At 48.2% G+C, this 21,064-nt stretch overlaps 1 protein-coding gene across 1 annotated transcript in view; it reads right to left on the bottom strand.

The window, feature by feature from the left end:
• Nucleotides 1–21,064, bottom strand: part of fbn2b (fibrillin 2b) — a 202,553-nt gene that overhangs the window by 141,068 nt on the left and 40,421 nt on the right. The window contains 1 exon segment of the mRNA XM_055658365.1: nucleotides 567–764. Within this exon segment, the coding sequence (XP_055514340.1) occupies nucleotides 567–764 (198 nt within the window).

Genomic DNA, 21,064 nt, shown 5'->3' with positions numbered 1-21,064 from the left:
GATGCCAGAGGCAGGAAACATGTTCCCGATGTTGGGGGGGTCCAGAACCAGGGGCCACACAGTTTAAGAATAAGGAGTAAGCCATTTAGAACGGAGACGAGGAAACACTTTTTCTCATGGAGAGTGGTGAGTCTGTGGAATTCTCTGCCTCAGAGGGCGGTGGAGGCCGGTTCTCTGGATACTTTCATGAGAGAGTTAGATAGGGCTCTTAAAGATAGTGGAGTCAGGGTATATGGGGAGAAGGCAGGAACGGGGTACTGATTGGGGATGATCAGCCATGATCACATTGAATGGCGGTGCTGGCTCGAAGGGCCAAATGGCCTCTACTCCTGCACCTATTGTCTATTGTTGACCGGGCCTCTGTGTGGTAAATGTGCCCCATGGCTGTGGGCAAAGCTGATTCCCTCCATAATGAAATGTCAAGAGTGTGCCCGTGTACAGGGCCTCACCAAAATGCCACGTGCTCCACCATGTTTTGTCCAAAACAGTCGTCTTCCCAGATCAACTGAGATGTAAATTCAAGCCCGATGCGTTGGGTGATTTTATTAAGTGTCGCCACCACTCACCTTGACAAGCCCCGCTGCGGATATTGGGGATGAACCCTCGGCGACAAGGATGGGGCTGTGCTGGACATATCTCGCACGGGTGACCCCAGGCGCGGCCAATGGTGGCACAACACAGGGTTTTGGTGCACACAATGCCGCTCAGTTGCCCTTGGCACATCTGGTTGTTGACCTGCGTGAAGCATGGTCCCGTTCGGTAATCTGCGGAGAAGAAACAAAGCCCATGGGAGTTTTCGTTTCCCTTTTTGTTTCAGAGACACAGCGCCGGAAGAAACAGGCCCTTCGGCCCACCCCGACCCAGCAATCCACACGTACTAGCACTCCCCTCCACACACCGGGGACAATTTTCACATTTACCCACAGTACACACCGGCACGTCTCGGGAGCGTGGGAGGAGACCGAAGATCTTGGAGAAAACCCCGCGCAGGGTCACGAGGAGAACGTGCAAACTCCCGTACAAACAGCACCCGTGGTCGGGATCGAACCCTGGCCTCTGGCTGTGCATTCGCTGTGAGGCAGCAACTCTACCGCTGCGCCACCGTGACGCCCGTTTTGGATGTGCTGGCAACTGTTCAATAGGGGACTTCAACAGTGAAACACAGCCCTGTAGACACTGGGTGGTGATGCCAATTGTCACTGGTCTTCAACATTTTAAAAACACCTGTGATAACCCTTGTAGCACAAACATCCCAGGTTTCATCAAAGATCCTACTGCGGAGCAAGATAGACCACTCCTGCTAAATACAATGGGCTGACGTGTAGTACGCAACGGAGCGGAACGTGGGCCTTTTTTTTCATCCATTTCAGTAACCCGGACCCCACCCGACCCGCAGTGTAATCAACGTTGCGGTGGAACAGTTTGTGTTAATAAATTAAAATTCTGAGAATGAAGAGAAGATTTTTACCAAAGAACTTTTATTTTTAACGAGGATGTTTCCGTAACCGGCTTCCGTCTCCGCACTAATATCTTTGCTCCGCTACGGGATCTTTGGTGCGAAGACGGAAGCCGGTGACGGAAATGGGGCCGAAAATCACCCGCAAATCTGCCCATGACCATACTGCGTCTTTTTCGTCGAGTGGACCATCTTGCTCGCTACAGGATCTTTGGTTTTCGTGACAGTTTTCAGACTGAAGAAGGGTCTCGACCCGAAACGTCACCTATTCCTTCGCTCCGTAGATGCTGCCTCACCCGCTGAGTTTCTCCAGCATTTTTGTCTACCTTCTATTTTTCCAGCATCTGCAGTTCCTTCTTAATCAATTGAAAGGATACACAGGCAAACATTTGCATGCATGTGCAGAGGCTTGGAGAACAGGTCACCAACCAGCATATTGCACACACGCACACACGCACACAAATTTACACGTACACTAACAAGTTACACACGTGTGCATACTCTGTCACAGAAGGCAGTGGAGGCCAATTCACTGCCTGTCCAGCTGAGTTACTCCAGCATTTTTTTGTGTGTTTCCCACACTGTGTTAGGTTATGTATATACTTCAAACCTTAAAGGGCCTGTCCCACTTACGCAAATTTTTTAGGCGACATGCCGGGCACCCGTCATAGGCGCAAGCAGGTCGCCAAAAGTGTTCAAAATGTTGAAGATCCAGAGGTGACCAGAAAAAGGACATGTCGCGTGCGGGGAGACGCCTGGATGGACGTGAGTAGTCGCCCAAAGAGTCGTTCCTTTTTCTGGTCGCCGCTGGATTTTCAACATTTTGAGAATTTTCAACGACCTGCTGCATCTGTGACGGGTGCCGGCAAGCGCCGAAAAAAAATCGCGTAAGTGGGACAGGCCCTTAGACTAGCATGTCACAGAGGGCAGTGGAGGCCAGTTCACTGGATGTTTTCAAGAAAGAGTTACATTTAGCTCTTGAGTGCTAACGGAATCAAGGGATATGGGGAGAAAGCAGGAACGGGGTACACTGATTTTATATGATCAGCCATGATCATATTGAATGGCGGTGCTGGTTCGAAGGGCCGAAAGGCCTAATCCTGCACCTATTTTCTATGTTTCCACACCACACCACACCTGGAGTATTGCGTACAGTTTTGGTCTCCAAATCTGAGGAAGGACATTATTGCCATAGAGAGAGTGCAGAGACGGTTCACCAGACTGATTCCTGGGATGTCAGGACTGTCTTATGAAGAAAACTGGATAGACTTGGTTTATACTCTCTAGAATTTAGGAGATTGAGAGGGGATCTTATAGAAACTTACAAAATTCTTAAGGGGTTGGACACGCTAGATGCAGGAAGATTGATCCCGATGTTAGGGATGTCCAGGACAAGGGGTCACAGCTTAAGGACAAGGGGGAAATCCTTTAAAACCGAGATGAGAAGAACTTTTTTCACACAGAGAGTGGTGAATGTCTAGAACTCTCTGCCACAGAGGGTAGTTGAGGCCAGTTCATTGGCTATATTTAAGAGGGAGTTAGATGTGGCCCTTGTGGCTAAGGGGATCAGAGGGTATGGAGAGAAGGCAGGTACGGGATACTGAGTTGGATGATCAGCCATGATCATATTGAATGGCGGTGCAGGTTCGAAGGGCCGAATGGCCTACTCCTGCACCTATTTTCTATGTTTCTCGGTTCCCATACATGTAGACACACACAAGTTTGCACATTACTCGTATGCTCAGCCATGCACAGGGTTTAAAATGGGCACTGCATTCATTCGAACATACAGTTTAATCTACAGCAGGACGTCTGAACTCTCGTGTTTAATGGGCTGCTTTATAAAGCATTATCACCTCGTAAATAGAGGGGAATCACCACTTGCTGAATCTCCACTTGCCTTTAGACGGGAGGGTCGAGTTCTTCGACAAAGTGCTCAAGCCTAGCTGGCTTGGGATCAATTGACAGATGCCTGTACCTGAGATGCTTCACGGCAGCTTCTGATGGTGCATCTCAGCCCTTCGTGCTTCAGGCGAGGAGGCCGAACAGCCTACCCCTGCACCTTTTGTCTATTCTTCCCCCCCCCCACCACCGCGCCAAAAAACTGATAAAATCCCGACAGCAGGTTCATTAACAATATCTGCACTCGCAGGCCGACAAAGAGCGGAGCTGTAACGGGCTGATGCGGAAATGGCGACACGCCCGGCGTCTCGCCTGCGTTAAACGCTAGCCTCCCCCCTCCACACGTCCAACGCCTGCAAACCTAGGATGCCATAAGGAATAAGGAACATGATTGAATGGTGGAGTAGACTTGATGGGCCGAATTCGGCCCATCAAGTCTACTCCGCCATTCAATCATGGCTGATCTATCTCTCCCTCCTAACCCCATTCTCCTGCCTTCTCCCCATAACCCCGACACCCGTACTAATCTTAAAAACAACATAGAAATATAGAAATTAGGTGCAGGAGTAGGCCACTCAGCCCTTCGAGCCTGCACCGCCATTCAATATGATCATGGCTGATCATTCAACTCAGTATCCCGTACTTGCCTTCTCTCCATACCCCCTGATCCCCTTAGCCACAAAGACCACATCAAACTCCCTCTTTAATATAGCCAATGAACTGTGGCCTCAACTCCCCTCTGTGGCAGAGAGTTCCAGAGATTCACCACTCTCTGTGTGAAAAAAGTTCTTCTCATCTCGGTTTTAAAGGATTTCCCCCTTATCCTTAAGCTGTGACCCCTTGTCCTGGACTTCCCTAACATCGGGAACAATCTTCCTGCAACTTAAAAGAGTCTTAAAAATAGCGGAGTCAAGGGATATGGGGAGAAGGCAGGAACGGGGTACTGATTGGGGACGATCAGCCATGATCACATTGAATGGCGGTGCTGGCTCGAAAGGCCGAATGGCCGACTCCTGCACCTATTGTCTATTGTCTATAATCAAGAACCTATCTTTCTCTGCCTTAAAAATGTCCACTGACTTGGCCTCCGCAGCCGTCTGCGGCAAAGAATTCCACAGATTCACCACCCTCTGACTAAAGAAATTCCTCCTCATCTCCTTCCTAAAAGAACGTCCTTTAATTCTGAGGCTGTGACCTCTAGTCCTAGACTCTCCCACCGGTGGAAACATCCTCTGCACATCCAGACCACTCGAGGAGTTGGGTCCCACACACTTGGAATAGGGTTTGGGCGCACATGGGTCAGCCAAGAGTTGGTGCCAAGGGTTCATGAGTGTTTAATAGTCGGATGCACTGACAATCGAACATTGAAATTCTTATCTGCTGCCGTTTAACAGGCCTGTAAATCCCATAACACATTTAATAATATCCCAATAAATTAATGGTCAAAATAATATGGACTAAAGTCCATAGAGCAAGAAAGGACAGACAACAGAAGTTCACAGTTGCTGAGGTTTTTTGTCAAGAGCTTGGTGATTGTTGGGAAGTAGCTATTCTTCAACCTGGTTTAGTTTAGTTTAGTTTAGTTTAGTTTAGAGATACAGCGCGGAAACAGGCCCTTCGGCCCACCGAGTCTGCGCGGACCAGTGATCCCAGCATGCTACACACACTAGGGACAATTTACACTTACACCAAGCCAATTAGCCTACAAACCCCGCACGTCTTTGGGAGTGTGGGAGGAAACCGAAGACCTCGGCGAAAACCCACACGGTCACGGGGAGAACGTGCAAACTCCGTACAGACAGCACCCAAAGCTTCGCCCATTCCTTCTCTTCAGAGATGCTGCCTCGCCCGCTGAGTTACTCCAGCATTTTGTCTCCATCTTATTGAGTCTCACTGAGTCTCGTCCTCACAAAGGCCAAAGCCAACAATGGCCTGTTTCATAGAAACATAGAAAATAGGTGCAGGAGTATGCCATTCGGCCCTTCGAGCCTGCACCACCATTCAATATGATCATGGTTGATCATCCAACTCAGTATCCTGTACCTGCCTTCTCTCCATACCCTCTGATCCCTTTAGCCACAAGGGCCACATCTAACTCCCTCTTAAATATAGCCAATGAACTGTGGCCTCAACTACTTTCTGTGGCAGAGAGTTCCACAGATTCACCACTCGCTGCGTGAATTTTTTTTGTCTCATCTCGGTCCTAAAAGATTTCCCTTTTATCCTTAAAAAAAGAAACAATTTTTCCTTTACCATTGTCACTATTTTGCTTATCTTTCATTCATTTGTTCTATATATCTCTCTGCAACCCCATCTACATCTCTCGTTAGTCTTTCCCCCGACTCTCAGTCTGAAGAGGGTTCTCGACCCGAAACGTCACCAATTCTTTTTTTTACAGGGATGCTGCCTGGAGAGAACTGGAGTTACTCCGGCTTTTTGTGTCTACCTTCGGTTTGAACCAACATCTGCTGTTCCCTTCCTGCACAGGAGGGATAATTGACAGATGCCAACTACACTACGAATCTGCACATCTTCGGAATGTGGGAATATCCGGAGAAAACCCAAGCAGTCACAGGGGGAATGTACAAACTCCGTTCAGACAGCACCCGGAGTCAGGATTGAACCCAGGTCTTTGTCCCTGTAAGGCAGCAACTCTACCGATGCGTCACCGTGCCACCATAGAGGGTGAGTATATCACTGTGGTGGGATAGTACTGAAATCCATCATGGTCTATCATGGAAACAGGCCCTTCGGCCCAACTTGCCCACACCGGCCAACATGTCCCAGCAACACTAGTCCCACCTGCCTGCGTTTGGTCCATATCCCTCCAAACCTGTCCAATCCATGTACCTGCCGAACTGTTTCTTGAACATTAGGATAGTCCCAGCCTCAACTATCTCCTCTGGCAGCCCGTTCCATACACCCACCGCCCTTTGTGTGAAAAAGATACCCCTCAGATTCCTATTAAATCTTTTCCCCTTCACCTTGAACCTAAGGTAAACAAACCTGCTGGAGAAACTCAGCGGGTGCGGCAGCATCTATGGAGCGAAGGAAATAGGCAACGTTTCGTGCCGAAACGTTGCCTATTTCCTTCGCTCCATAGATTCTGCCGCACCCACTGAGTTTCTCCCGCAAGTTTGTCTACCTTCGATTCTCCAGCATCTGCAGTTCCTTCTTGAACACCTTGAACCTATATCCCCTGGTCCTCGATTCACCAACTATGGGCAAGAGACTCTGTGCATCTACCCGATCTACACCTCTCATGATTTTGTACACCTCTACAAGATCACCCCCTCATCCGCCTGCGCTCCAAGGAATAGAGACCCAGCCTGCTCAACCTCTCCCTGGTTCAACTCACACCCTCTAGTCCAGGCAACACCCTCGTAAATCTTCTCCGAACCCTTTCAAGCTTGACGATATCTTTCCTATAACATGATGCCCAGAACTGAGCACAATATTCCAAATGCGGTCTCACCAACGTCTTATACAACTGCAACATGACCTCCCAACTTCCATGCTCAAATGAAGATCGCTGTCGCTGCATATTAATGGGGAAATTTATTTACATCTCCTGACTGACTCAGGAATCAATCAGGAGAAAGTCACATTAACACCTGTCAACAATTGAAAACTCCTTACTTGGAAAATTTCAGTCTTGGAATGCAATTCCCTGACGTCTTGCTGAGGCTCTGTGTGGAATGTGGGGACATCTGGAATGTATCAGCAGTCTGGAAGCCTAGATGTTTGCTCCCCAGAGCTCAAGGCTCCAACACACACACACACACACACACACACACACACATACACACACACACACACATATATACACACACACACACATATATACACACACACACACACACGCATATACACACGCACACACACACACACGCACACACACACACACGCACACACACACACACACACACACGCACGCACACGCACACACACACACACACACGCACACACACACACACACGCACACACGCACACACGCACACACACGCACGCACACACACACACACACACGCACACACGCACACACACACACACACGCACACACACACACACGCACGCACACACGCACACACACACACACACGCACTCACACACTCACACACACACACACACGCACACGCACACGCACACGCACACGCACACACACACACACACACACGCACACACACACGTCTCGCTCTTTCTCAGGAGCGGGCCACCTTGGACTCCATGTTATTTATTTATTTTGCTTCAAGGGGATCCCGGCTCAAATTCCTTCGGAGATTGAACGAATTGGGGCAATGACGGCTTCTCTGCTTTCAAAATGTCTTAAAACAACCCATATGCGGCTGAGAGAATCTGTGTTGAGATTCTAATTCTGCCCCCCCCCCTCAACCACTCACTGGTTGTAGACAAAAAAACTCAGCGGGACAGGGCAGCATCTCTGGAGAGAAGGAATGGGACATCACAGGGAGAAGATGACGGCCTACCCAGTGTCCACAACATTCCCAGCATTTCTCCCACATCCTCCAGGACACGGCTTCAATGGCACAACAACCAACCTCTGGAATTCCATGGAAGGGCGGCACGGTGGCGCAGCAGTAGAGTTGCTGCCCCACAGCGCCAGAGACCCGGGTTCGATCCCGACTGCGGGTGCTTGTCTGTGCGGAGTTTGCACGTTCTCCCCGTGACTGCGTGGGTTTTCCTCCGAGATCATCGGTTTCCTCCCGTACTCTAAAGACGTGCAGGTTTGTAGGTTAATTGGCTTTGGTTTGTATACTTGGTTTGTATACTTGGTACACAGGTACGTATATGCATTAAACTCCATTAATCATTCCTCAGCCCACTTTTTGCCGAACTGATCAGGATCCTGCTGCAACTTTTCAGGGGCATATTTGCCATCCAAGATGCCACCCACTTTCGTGTCATCTGCAGACATACTCATCATGCCTCCCACATTCCCATTCAATCACTGGTGTAAACCACCAACAGCAATGGGCCCAGCACCGATCCTCACAGGGCCCAGTCACACGCACACACTGCAAAAACAATTCCCCACCATCGTACTTCCATGAGGCCCTTTCTCCATTCAGTCAGCAATCTCTCCCTGCATCTCGTGCAACCTAACCTTCCCAGAGCAGCCCACCATGTGAAACCTTCTCGAATGCCTTACAGAAACCCATATAACATAGAAACATAGAAAATAGGTGCAGGAGTAGGCCATTCGGCCCTTCGAGCCTGCACCGCCATTCAATATGATCATGGCTGATCATCCAACTCAGTATCCCGTACCTGCCCTCTCTCCATACCCCCTGATCCCTTTAGCCACAAGGGCCACATCTAACCCTCTTAAATATAGCCAATGAACTGTGGCCTCAACTACCTTCTGTGGCAGAGAATTCCACAGATTCACCACTCTCTGTGAAAAAAATGTTTTTCTCATCTCGGTCCTAGCAGATTTCCCCCTTATCCTTAAACTGTGACCCCTTGGCCTGGACTTCCCCAACATCGGGAACAATCTTCCTGCATCTAGCCTGTCCAACCCCTTAAGAATGTTGTAAGTTTCTATAAGATCCCCTCTCAATCTTCTAAATTCCAGCGAGACTCTATTAAATTCTAAATATAAGCTACATCTGGAGAGAAGGAATGGGTGAGGTTTTGTGTGTCGAGACCCTTCTTCAGATTAGTCAGGGGGAGAGGGAAATGAGAGATACAGACCAGTGATGCAGAGAGATGGAACAACTGAATGAAAGATATGCAAAGATTTGTCTCGACACGAAATGTCACCCATTCCTTCTCTCCAGAGATGCTGCCTGTCCCGCTGAGATACTCCAGCATTAAGGATAGCAGAGTCAAGGGGAAATGGGGAGAAGACAGGAACGGGGTAACGATTGTGGATGATCAGCCATGATCAAAGTGAATGGCGGTGCTGGCTGGAAGGGCCGAATGGCCTCTACTCCTGCACCTATTGTCTAGTGTCTATTGTGATTTTGCGTCTACCTTAAGCTACCTCTGTGGCTTTGCCCTCATCAACCGTTTTGGTTCCTTCATCTTCATGTCCCACAAAAATCTCTGATGTGTTGAGAAAGGCTGTGTGAGACTTCCTGGACAACCCATTCAGTGCATTTCCCTCGTCTCTCATGTCTGTCACCACTTTAAAGACTGCGTGAGAGGCAGCATCTATGGAGCAAAGGAATAGGCGACGTTTCGGGTCGAGATCCTTCTTCAGACTGATGTGGGGGTGGGAGGGGGGGAGAGAGGGGGGGTCTTTTCTTTCACTCCATAGATGCTGCCTCACCCGCTGAGTTTCTCCAGCATTTTCCAGCATCTGCAGTTCCTTCTTAAACTTTAAGGAGTGTGGTCGGTCCCATAAAACAGGAATCTCTTTTGCAGATCATGAAACACACCATGTATTTCTTCTGCATGCTGCTACCTAGAGATTTGGCCATATTGGCAAAAACATCCAAACATGATGAAATAATGTAAAATAAAATGGTTCACAAGAATGATCCCAGGAATGAGTGGGTTAACCTGATATGTTTGTCGGCACACTGGGCCTGTACTCGCTGGAGTTTCGCAGAATGGGGTGGGGGGGGGGACCTCATTGAAACACACAGAATAGTGAAAGACTTGGAGAGAGTGGATGTGGAGAGGATGTTTCCACCAGTGGGAGAGTCTAGGACTAGAGGCCACAGCCTCAGAATTAAAGGTCGTCCTTTTGGGAAGGAGATGAGGAGGAATTTCATTCGTCAGAGGGTGGTGAATCTGTGGAATTCTTCGCCGCAGAAGGCTGTGGAGGCCAAGTCAGTGGATATTTTTAAGGCAAGGGGTCACAGATATTCTTGATTAGTACGGGTGTCAGAGGTTATGGGGAGAGGGCAGGAGAACGGGGTTAGGAGGGAGAGATAGATCAGCCATGAATTGAATGGCGCAGTAGACCGAATGGCCTAATTCTACACCTATCACTTATGACCTTATGACTTCATATCTTCAGCGCAAGTTTGTCTGGGACTGAAGTCCGACTGTGCTGTTGGCGTCTGATGTGAAAAAGGGTCCATCGATGGAAGTCCACAACCGAGAACACTAGTCTGACAGCGATCTGCAACAACTTTCCTCACTTGTTCTCTGGGTGTAATTTTCCTGGTTTAATCAGCTGAATTTTAATAGTGATGCAGTAATAGCGTTTACAAATTATTCCCTGATCGCCTCTTCCTTTGTGTTCTTTCTCATTCGTATCCCAGGTCAAGGTTCGATGGCTGGCTTCAAACTCATGGTACACTTCCAACCGAGTCACGCTCACAATCCTTTGACGACTGAATCTTATATATACCGGTCGTGTGGATTAACATTTACTCAGAAAAGCTGGCAGGCTTCACCGTGCGAGCTGCCAAAGTCACTAAGTCATTGTTGTTTAATGTGAACATGTTGCAGGAAAACAGAGAGGTAATTTTCTTAAGGCACAGCCAGAGCACTGGTGTCTTAAGTCAACAGTAATTATGCGATTGGGGAAAAGCCTGAGGGACATTTTTAGTTTAGTTTAGTTTAGAGATACAGCACGGACACAGGCCCTTCGGCCCATCGTATCCGTGCCCACCAGCGAACGATCCCCGCAAATTAACACTATGGGACAATGGGACGTCTTATTAAATATGTTCAAGAAGGAACTGCAGATGCTGGAAGATCGAAGGTACACAAAATTGCTGGAGAAACTCAGCGGGTGCAGCAGCATCTATGGAGCGAAGGAAATAGGTGACGTTTCGGGCCGAAACCCTTCTTCAGACTGATGGGGGGTGGGGGGGGAGAAGGAAGGAAAATGGGAGGAGGAGGAGCCCGAGGGTGGGCGGATGGGAGAGTGGGAGGAGACAGCTAGAGGGTTAAGGAAGGGGAGGAGACAGCAAGGGCTAGCAAAATTGGGAGAATTCAATGTTAATGCCATCCGGATGCAAGCTGCCCAGGCAGAATATGATGTGCTGTTCCTCCAATTTCCCCTGTTGCTCACTCTGGCAATGGAGGAGACCCAGGACAGAGAGGTCGGACTGGGAATGGGAGGGGGAGTTGAAGTGCTGAGCCACCGGGAGGTCAGGTTGGTTATTGCGGACTTATTAAATATGTTTGTTTTTCAAGGAACGACATTTCAGGTTGGAGGGGATAGTTGGGATCAGCATTCCTGGCACTTATCAGCGCCACTTAGAACCTGGACTAAAGGCCCATAATTTATACCTAAAGGCGACCTCAATGAAGGGGTTGAGGGATGAGTGGGTGGGTGTGCGATCAAGGGCTCCAATTGTTAACGTTTTTGAGAAACACAAAATCCTGCTGGATGTCCAACAGAATTTCAATACAGGTTCCCTTAAAGTCTTTGTGGGGTCCTGCCACAAGGTCATAAGGGATAGGAGAAGAATTGGGCCATTCGGCCCATCCAGTTGTACTCCGTCATTCAATCGTGGCTGATCTATCTCTCTCTCCTAACCCCATTCTCCTGTTTTCTCCCCATAACCGCTGACACCCGTACTAATCAAGAATCTATCTCTGTCTCTGCCTTAAATATATCCACTGACCTGGCCTCCGCAGCCTTCTGTGGCAAAGAATTCCGCAGATTCACCACCCACTGACTAAAGACGGTAAAATTATCTTAAGACCTTGACATCATGATGTGAAGAAGGGGTTCGAAACATATAAAATTATAAAAGGACTGGACAACCTAGCTGCAGGAAAAATGTTCACAATGTTGGGCGAGTCCAGAACCAGGGGTCACAGTCTTAGAATAAAGGGGAGGACATTTAAGACTGAGGTGAGAAAAAACTTTTTCACCCAGAGAGTTGGGAATTTGTGGAATTCCCTGCCACAGAGGGCAGTGGAGGCCAAGTCACTGGATGGATTTAAGAGAGAGTTAGATAGAGCTCTAGGGGGCTTGTGGAGTCAAGGGATATGAGGAGACGGGTTATTGATAAGGGGCGATCAGCCATGATCACAATGAATGGCGGTGCTGGCTCGAAGGGCCGAATGGCCTCCTCCTGCACCTATTTTCTATGTTTCTATGACCCGAAACGCCACTCATTACTTGTCTCCAGCCTGTCCCGCTGAGTTACTCCGACATTTTGTGTCTATCTTCGGTTTAAACCAGCATCTGCAGTTCCTTCCTGCACATGATGTGAATGAATATGCCTGCCTCTTATTCCCCCATCATAAAGTTTCAGCGACGAACCTCTCTTCAAGCATCTGCCCAAACAAGCAGCGCTAGCATCGCCTGGTCAGGGCAGGGTTAAGTCACTCGCAGTGTGTGCACAGAATATTCCTGCACACTGTGCAGAAATGCATGCCCCGAGAGTCTCCAAGGCTTGGCCACATTTTGAAACAATCACTTGTGATTACCAGCCCTCAATTTAAGCCACATCTGCACCGCTCTTCTCTTTAACGCGATCGGTTTCAATGTCGCTACACATCAAAGTTTTCTCGGCAGAGAAATGAAATGCGAGCGGAACTCCCCGTACCTAGAAGGCATTCCCTGGACTTTCAGCATCAAATCAGCCAGAAGGAACTGCAGGTGCTGGTTTAAACCGAAGACAAGACACAAAAAAACGCTGGAGTAACTCAGCGGGGCAGGCAGCATCTCTGGAGAGAAGGAACGGGTGACGTTTCGGGTCGAGACCCTTCTTCGCTGTTCAGATACTACTAGCATTAGTGCTTTCTTGTTTGGTTCCCACCCTGTGAATTAGCTGATAGAGTGATACAGTGTGTAAACAGGCCCTTCAGCCCAACTTGCCCATAACGGTCACACTAGTCCCACCTGCATGCATTTGGTCCATATCTCTCCAAACCTGTCCTATCCATGTACCTGTTTAACTGCTTCTTAAACATTTGGGATAGTCCCAGCCTCAACTACCTCCTCTGGCAGCTTGTTCCATACACCCACCACCCATTGTGTGGAAAAGCTACCCCTCAGATTCCTATTAAATCTTTTCCCCTTCGCCTTGAACCTGTGTCCTCTGGTCCTCGATTCCCCAACTCTGATCTCGTCAAACGTCACGCGCGAGCTTCCCGCGGACTTCGGACTTCGCTCGACCTCCGCGCGGCCCCCGCTTCTGGTTTGGTCGCGCGCGCTCGCCGCATGCAGGTCGCATGCTCGTGGGACCGGCCCTTGAGGAGGTTTGGCAAGTCCCCTACAACTCTCACCAACTTCTACCGATGCACCATAGAAAGCATTTTACCGGGATGCATCGCAGCACGGTTTGGGAACAGCTCCGTCCAAGACCGCAATAAATTGCCACGAATTGTGGACGCAACGGCCCAGGCCATCACACAAACCAACCTCCCTTCCGTCGACTCCATCTACACCTCGCGCTGCCTCGGCAAGGCCAGCAGCATCATCAAGGACCAGTCTCACCCCGGCCACTCCCTCTCCTCCCCTCTCCCATCGGGCTAGAGGTACAGAAGTGTGAAAACGCACGCACACACCTCCAGATTCAGGGACAGTCTTTTCCCAGCTGTTATCGGGCAACTGAATCATCACCACAACCAGAGAGCAGTGGCTGAACTACTATCTACTTCATTGGTGTTGCTCGGACTATCCTTAACCGGACTTTGCTGGCTTTACCTTGCACTAAATGTTATTCCCTTATCATGTATCTGTACACTGTAAATGGATCGATTGTAATCACGTGTTGTCTTTCTGCTGACTGGGTAGCACGCCACAAAAGCTTCGGTACACGTGGCAATAAACTAAACTGAACTGGGTTAAGTGACCGAGGGACAAATTTCCAGAAACTGAATTATCTGCGTGACATTCACAACTCAGATTACTCAACAAATGGCCAATGGTGAGTAGACCATCTCCATCAGATAGAGTGTCTGCATGATTGCGTACACCACATATTGCATTGAGGTGGCTGCACTGTCGAAAAAAAGCTGTGCCGGGTCCTCCATTGTTCCCCCCCCCCATGGCGGTCCCCACACGCCGGGTTATCCGTATCCGCGCTCCAGGCCGCGACTGACCTCTGACTCCTTTTCTAAATTTTCCGCGACGTGACCTCAATGCCCCTTCATCTCTCATCCTTCAGCTAACGGGAATAGACAAGAGAAAACAGACAATAGGTGCAGGAGTAGAGGCCATTCGGCCCTTCGAGCCAGCACCGCCATTCAATGTGATCATCCCCAATCAGTACCCCGTTCCTGCCTTCTCCCCATATCCGCCGACTCCGCTATCTTTAAGAGCCCTATCTAGCTCTCTCTCGAAAGTATCCAGAGAACCGGCCTCCACCGCCCTCTGACCGAATGGGTTGTTATTTATTCTGTCCACGACCCTCATTGTTTCACCAAATCGCCCCCTCCGCCTTCCAGATCATCCAGTCTTTGTTCACAACTACAAAGTTGCTAGTCTTGGCGTTGGCCGTGCCAATCCCCTTCCTCTCTGCTCTTTCCCGTGCAAACACATCATTTTCCCTGTAATGTGGCAACAAAAAAATGTACACAGTTCCCAAGCAGCAGATGTAGGCAAGTAATGGAAGGTTATGGTCTGTCCTTCAAGCCTTCGTCCAAGTGCCCTGGAACAAATCCCAGTCAAATAAACAGGAACATTGAAAGGCAAACCTCCAGAAACCACTTGTGGTACACAGAGCATTTAGGTTCATACACACATACATGTGGGCAGACGGGACACACACACACACACACGCGTCACACACACACACTGCAAGTTGCTACACACACACACGCACACACACACACAAACCACACACACACACACACACACACGCACGCACGCACACACACACACACGCGCACACACACACTCACTCAGACACACACACACAGGCACGCACACGCAGGCACACACGCACTTCAGCCTTCACACACACACACACACACGCACGCACACACACACACACACAGGAACACGCACAGGCACACACACACACACACTTGTGGTACACAGAGCACGCACGTTCGCACACACACACACGCGCGCAGACACACACACACACACACACACACACACACACACACGCACGCACGCACACACACACACACACACACACACACGCACACACACACACACACACACACACACACACACACACACACACACACACACACACACACACACACACACACACACACACACACACACACACACACACACACACACACACACATCCATTCCACAACATGGAGAAAAATGTTGCCATTAAACCGGGTACTGGGGAAAAAAACCACGGATACCATAACCGCGTGGGTCTTCTCCGAGATCATCGGTTTCCTCCCACGCTCGAATTGCGTACAGGTTTGTTGGCTTGGTATAAATGTAAATTATCGCTAGTTCGTGTAGGATATTGTGAATGTGCGGGGATCGGTGGGCCGAAGGGCCTGTGTCCATGCTGTCTCTCTAAACCAGGGGTTGTCAACCTGCGGCCCCAGGGCCGGATGCGGCCCGTAACCCCGAAATCATCTGGCCCGACAAGCGCTGAGCGCGACCGAGCTCTGGCCGTACCGCATCCTGCGCAAACGCGTTTAAGAAAGAACTGCAGATGCTGGAAAAATCAACGCTGGACAAAAATGCTGGAGAAACTCAGCGGGTGAGACATGCAAGGATTGCATGAGGCTGTCTCACCCGCTGAGTTTCTCCAGCATTTTTGTCTACCTTCTGTGAACACGTGATTTGATGCCTGCCATCAATCTGGGGCGGGATCCATGTGTACACGTGATAGATGTGGCCCGCCATCCACTCACAGACATGCGTCCCGGCCCCTATGCAGAACAAGGTTGCCCACCCCTGCTAAACTAAACTAAGCTATACTTCAGTAACTTCAGTACCAGTTCCGTGTCAACATTTGGCAGGTTTGTTAAGTATTTGGACACGCTAGAGGCAGACAACATGTTCCCAATGTTGGGGGAGTCCAGAACCAGGGGCCACAGTTTAAGAATAAGGGCCATTTAGAACGGAGATGAGGAAACACCTTTTCTTACAGAGAGTGGTGAGTCTGTGGAATTCTCTGCCTCAGAGGGCGGTGGAGGCAGGTTCTCTGGATGCTTTCAACAGAGAGCTAGATAGGGCTCTTAAAAATAGCAGAGTCAGGGGATATGGGGAGAAGGTAGGAACGGGGTCCTGATTGGGGATGATCAGCCATGATCGCATTGAATGCTGTGCTGGCTCGAAACTGCCTGCACCTATTGTCTATTGGCGTGTTGTCGCCTTAACCAGGCCTCGAACTTTGTAAGGAAGGCCTCATCCACGTTCACTCACACTGTGTTCCTCCCATTAGGGCAGGGTCTCTGTTTTCTGCTTAGTCAGTGGACATAATCTGTACCTGCTTTGACTAAAGGGGCCTGTCATAGTCCCAGCAAGTGGCAGAACATTTTCAGAATGTTGAAAATCCAGCGGCAAGCAGAAAAAGGCACAACTCTTTGAGCCACGACTCACGACCATACAGGCGACACGACACGGTGACCTATATGGTCATGAGTCGTGGCTCAGAGTCGTACCGTTTCCTGGTCGCCGCTGGATTTTCAGCACGTTGAAATTTTTCAGCCACCCGCTGCGACTATGATGGGGGCCGGCAAGTCGCCGAAAAAAATCGGGTACGTGGAACAGGCCCGTAATGATCTTCCCCCTCTGCCTAAAACCGTTCCTGTCTGCCCAACACCTTTCAATTGCATTGTACATACAATCTGCTACAAGTCAGCGCAAAATCATCGTGATATTTATTCCTTGCGATAGGCACAAGGTCGTTCACTTGGTTAACTAAGGTTGATCAATTTAGTCTAAAACAAATGAAATAAGAGCTTTCAAACTTCCACCTGTGAGTAATTCAATTCAATTTTAAATTCAATTTTGAAAATGACTTTCACAAAAATATGTACACATTACATCATGCATCAACATCTAATTTCTTGGGAGATTAAATGACGTTATACCCAAGGGGTTATTCAAGACAAAGTGAGCCGGAATTCTCAAGGATCAGTAATTTGATCTTCGGGCAGTGACTTTGAGTCTAAAGTATTTTAAATTGGTGCGGGAAGAAAATAATCAGAAACCTGATCTCGGTTTTAGTTGAGAGATACGGCGCGGAAACAGGCCCTTCGGCCCACTGGGTCCATGCCGACCAGTGATCCCCGCACATTAACACTATCCTACACACACCAGCAACTCACGTAGCCCCAACTGGGATAAAGAACCCGAAGGAAAGCAGTACAATCTAGTGGAAATTCAACAAAGCTGGCGTTCCTGCATGAAACACAGAAACGATTTAACTTATAATTATACAAGCCTGAGAAGCCCAGCTCACAGCAACAGGCTCTCCCTCCCAGGCAGTCTCCTGACTAGGGGATATTGCTGTGTTTCTTGGCATGAAGCATCACAGTGCTGTATTTAGTCTCTCCCATGTAGAGACTGGTCGAAGAACAAAACAGCGATTAAAAAAGGAAAAGTCTCTTTTCCCCCCCAAAATGATTGGAAAGACTATATGGTTTTTTAACCAACAGCTTTATTAGGGCTCTTATGAGTGTATTAAAGGGGCAAAAGTGGCCCGCAACACCAAAACATTCCATGATTCATTCTCCATCTGGTTAATATTGCAGTCCTCATGGGAACTGTAGCAACTTCAGTATAACTTACATTTTTAATAGGTTACACAGAAAAGCTGGAGAAACTCAGCGGGTGCAGCAGCATCTATGGAGCGAAGGAAATAGGCAACGTTTCGGGCCGAAACCCTTCTTCAGACTGATCAGGGGTGGGGGTGGGTGGGGACAAGAAAGGGAAAAGGAGGAGTAGCCGGAAGGCTGGAGGGTGGGAGGAGACAGCAGGGGAGCTGAGGAAGGGGAGGAGACAGCAAGGACTAACAGAATTGGGAGAAGTCGATGTTCATGCCCCCGGGATTACATTTTTAATAGATTTGCTCTAGAATATGTATTCCAACAAATAGGAGCAGGAATTGATGGGTGGTTATTTGCATTTTAATAAACCCTGTTAAATTAATTTTATTAATAGCCTCATTAAATGTGATTTGGCAAGTCTTGTTATTACATCTTGTTTACCAAATTGGATATCTTTAATCATATTCGATAAATAGCATTGTTGAATTACATCACTTAATTTATTTTATTAATTCACATTTGATAAACGTGGATGGTTTCCGCGCTGTATCTCTAAACTAAACTAAACAAGTCACAAGTTTTTTGCTTTAAACAAATCTTTGCTGGTATTTCTTTATTAGTCCATATTTGTTCAAATCATCTTGATCTCATCAGGCCATAAGTGATAGGAGCAGAATAAGGCCATTCGGCCCATCATGTCTACTCCGCCATTCAATCATGGCTGATCTATCTCTCCCTCCGAACCCCATTCTCCTGCCTTCTCCCCATAACCCCCGACACCTGTACTAATCAAGAATCTATCTATCTCTGCCTTAAAATTTTCCATTGACTTAGCCTCCTGTGGCAAAGAATTCCACAGATTCACAACTCTCTGACTGAAGAGATTCCTCCTCATCTCCCTCCTGAAGGAAGGTCCTTTAATTCTGAGGCTGTGACCTCTAGACCTAGACTCTCCCACAAGCGGAAACATCCTCTCCACATCCACTCTATCCAAGCCTTTCATCTGAGCACCGCTCACAATTTCTGGCACCTGCTACTGCAGCAAAGTTAAAGCGTCTGGCCTGTGGTCTCTGGGTTTATCCTTACAGTCTTCTGAAGTGTTGAATTCACCGATGCCAAACCAGAATATTGTGACATAATGGGGAGTGGCAAATTCATGTCTTTCAATAAATGGCAATAGATTTTTATTCCCCGTCTTTCTCTCATTAGATCCTGATCATTAAAACGGCCTTTGATAATGGGCAGACATTAAAATGGTAAATGTCCTTCCATAAATGTAATTCATTGGATACTATTAATTCACTAGGCATTATTAGATTTTATTAACCGATCTAGATAACATTTTTTAGACAAGAGTTTAATATATTCATTAAGTTACGCCTTTCATTAAATCATGTTCAAGAAAGAACTGCAGATGCTGGAGAAATCGAAGGTAGACAAAAATGCTGGAGGAACTCAGCGGGTGAGGCAGCATTTATGGAGCGAAGGAATAGGCGACATTTCGGGTCAAGACCCTTCTTCAGACTGACGTGGGGGTGGGGGCGGGAATAAGAAAGGAAGAGGTGGAGGCAGTAGGCTGTGGGAGAGCTGGGAAAGGGAGGGGAAGGAGGGAGAAAGCAGGGACTACCTGAAATTGGGGGAAGTCAATGTTCATGGGGGAAGTCAATGTTCATACCGCTGGGGTGAACTCTTGAACTGGGGTGTAAACTGCCCAAGCGAAATATGAGGTGCTGCTCCTCCAATTTGTGGTGGAACTCACTCTGGCCATGGAGGAGGCAAAGGTCAGATTCGGAATGGGAGGGAGAGTTGAAGTGCTGGACCACCGGGCGATCAGGTTGGTTGATGCGAACTGAGCGGAGGTGTTGGGTGAAGCGATCGCTGAGCCTGCGCTTGGTCTCACCGATGTGGAACAAATCATGTTCGATAAGTGATAATCACCAATAATGTTTGTGGCAGCAGATTGATAATGTCATTGTCATACAGTCATGCATTCACTTGCATTTATTGAGATGTTTTCCGTAACAGATATAGGATAACGAAGCATAACTCTAGCTAGAACGAGTGGGTGACCTTTCGGGTCGAGATCCTTCTTCAGATACAAGAAGACTTGTCAAGTCACATTTAATTAGGCTATTCGTAAAAATAATTTACTAGGAGTTATGAAAATACTCCCATCAACTCCTGCTCCCATTTGTTGGAGATCAAATCTATTAAAAATGTAAGTTATACTGAAGTTGCAGCAGTTCCCATGAGGCCTACAATATTAACCAGCTGGAAAATGAATGATGGAACACTTATGCGGCAGGATACTTTTACCCCTTCTGAAGAAGGGTCTCGACATGAAACATCACCCATTCTTTCTCCCCAGAGATGCTGCCTGTCCCGCTGAGTTACTCCAGCATTATGTGTCTGCAGTGTAAACCAGCATCTGCAGTTCCTTCCGACACAGATATAGGTTCATTGAGATTAATTAAAAGGAGTTACTTTTGGACGACAAATTATTTGAATTATTCAAATATTTTTTTGAGTCGTATCCCAATCAGACACCATTTCTGAAGTGTTGCCAGTGTTGCTGAATGGGAAACACGGAGGTCGCCCGAGTCTCCTCGCAAGACCAATGAGGCGCAAAAACAGACAATGTGTTTTGGATTTTTTTTAAAAAAGAGTAATGTTAATTCAAAGAGAAACTTCTCTGAATGATCAGTAAACTGAGAGCAGGAATTATCAACAGCGTTATTCACGAGCTGTGTGTGAGGAGGAACTGCAGATGCTGGTTTACACCGAAGATAGACACAAAATGCTGGAGTAACTCAGCGGGACAGGCAGCATCCCTCGAGAGAAGGAATGGGTGACGTTTCAGGTGGAGACCCTTCTTCAGACTGAGAGTCAGGGGAAAGGGAAAGGGAGATATTTCGAAGATAGACTCAAAAAGCAGGAGTAACTCAGCGATAGATCGAACACAGTAACACAGAAAACATGTGCAATAGGAGGCCATTCGGCCCTTCGAGCCAGCATCATTGTGATCGTGGCTGATCGTCCCCAATCAAAAACCCGTGCCTGCCTTCTCCCCATATCCCTTGACTCCACTAGCCCCTAGAGCTCTATCTAACTCTCTCTTCA

This window comes from Leucoraja erinacea, chromosome 29, assembly GCF_028641065.1.
Source record: "Leucoraja erinacea ecotype New England chromosome 29, Leri_hhj_1, whole genome shotgun sequence".
In the NCBI taxonomy this organism is placed as follows: Eukaryota; Metazoa; Chordata; class Chondrichthyes; order Rajiformes; family Rajidae; genus Leucoraja; species Leucoraja erinaceus.
The sequence above is the reverse complement of the archived record's forward strand: the minus strand, read 5'-3'. Positions and strand labels throughout refer to the sequence as shown.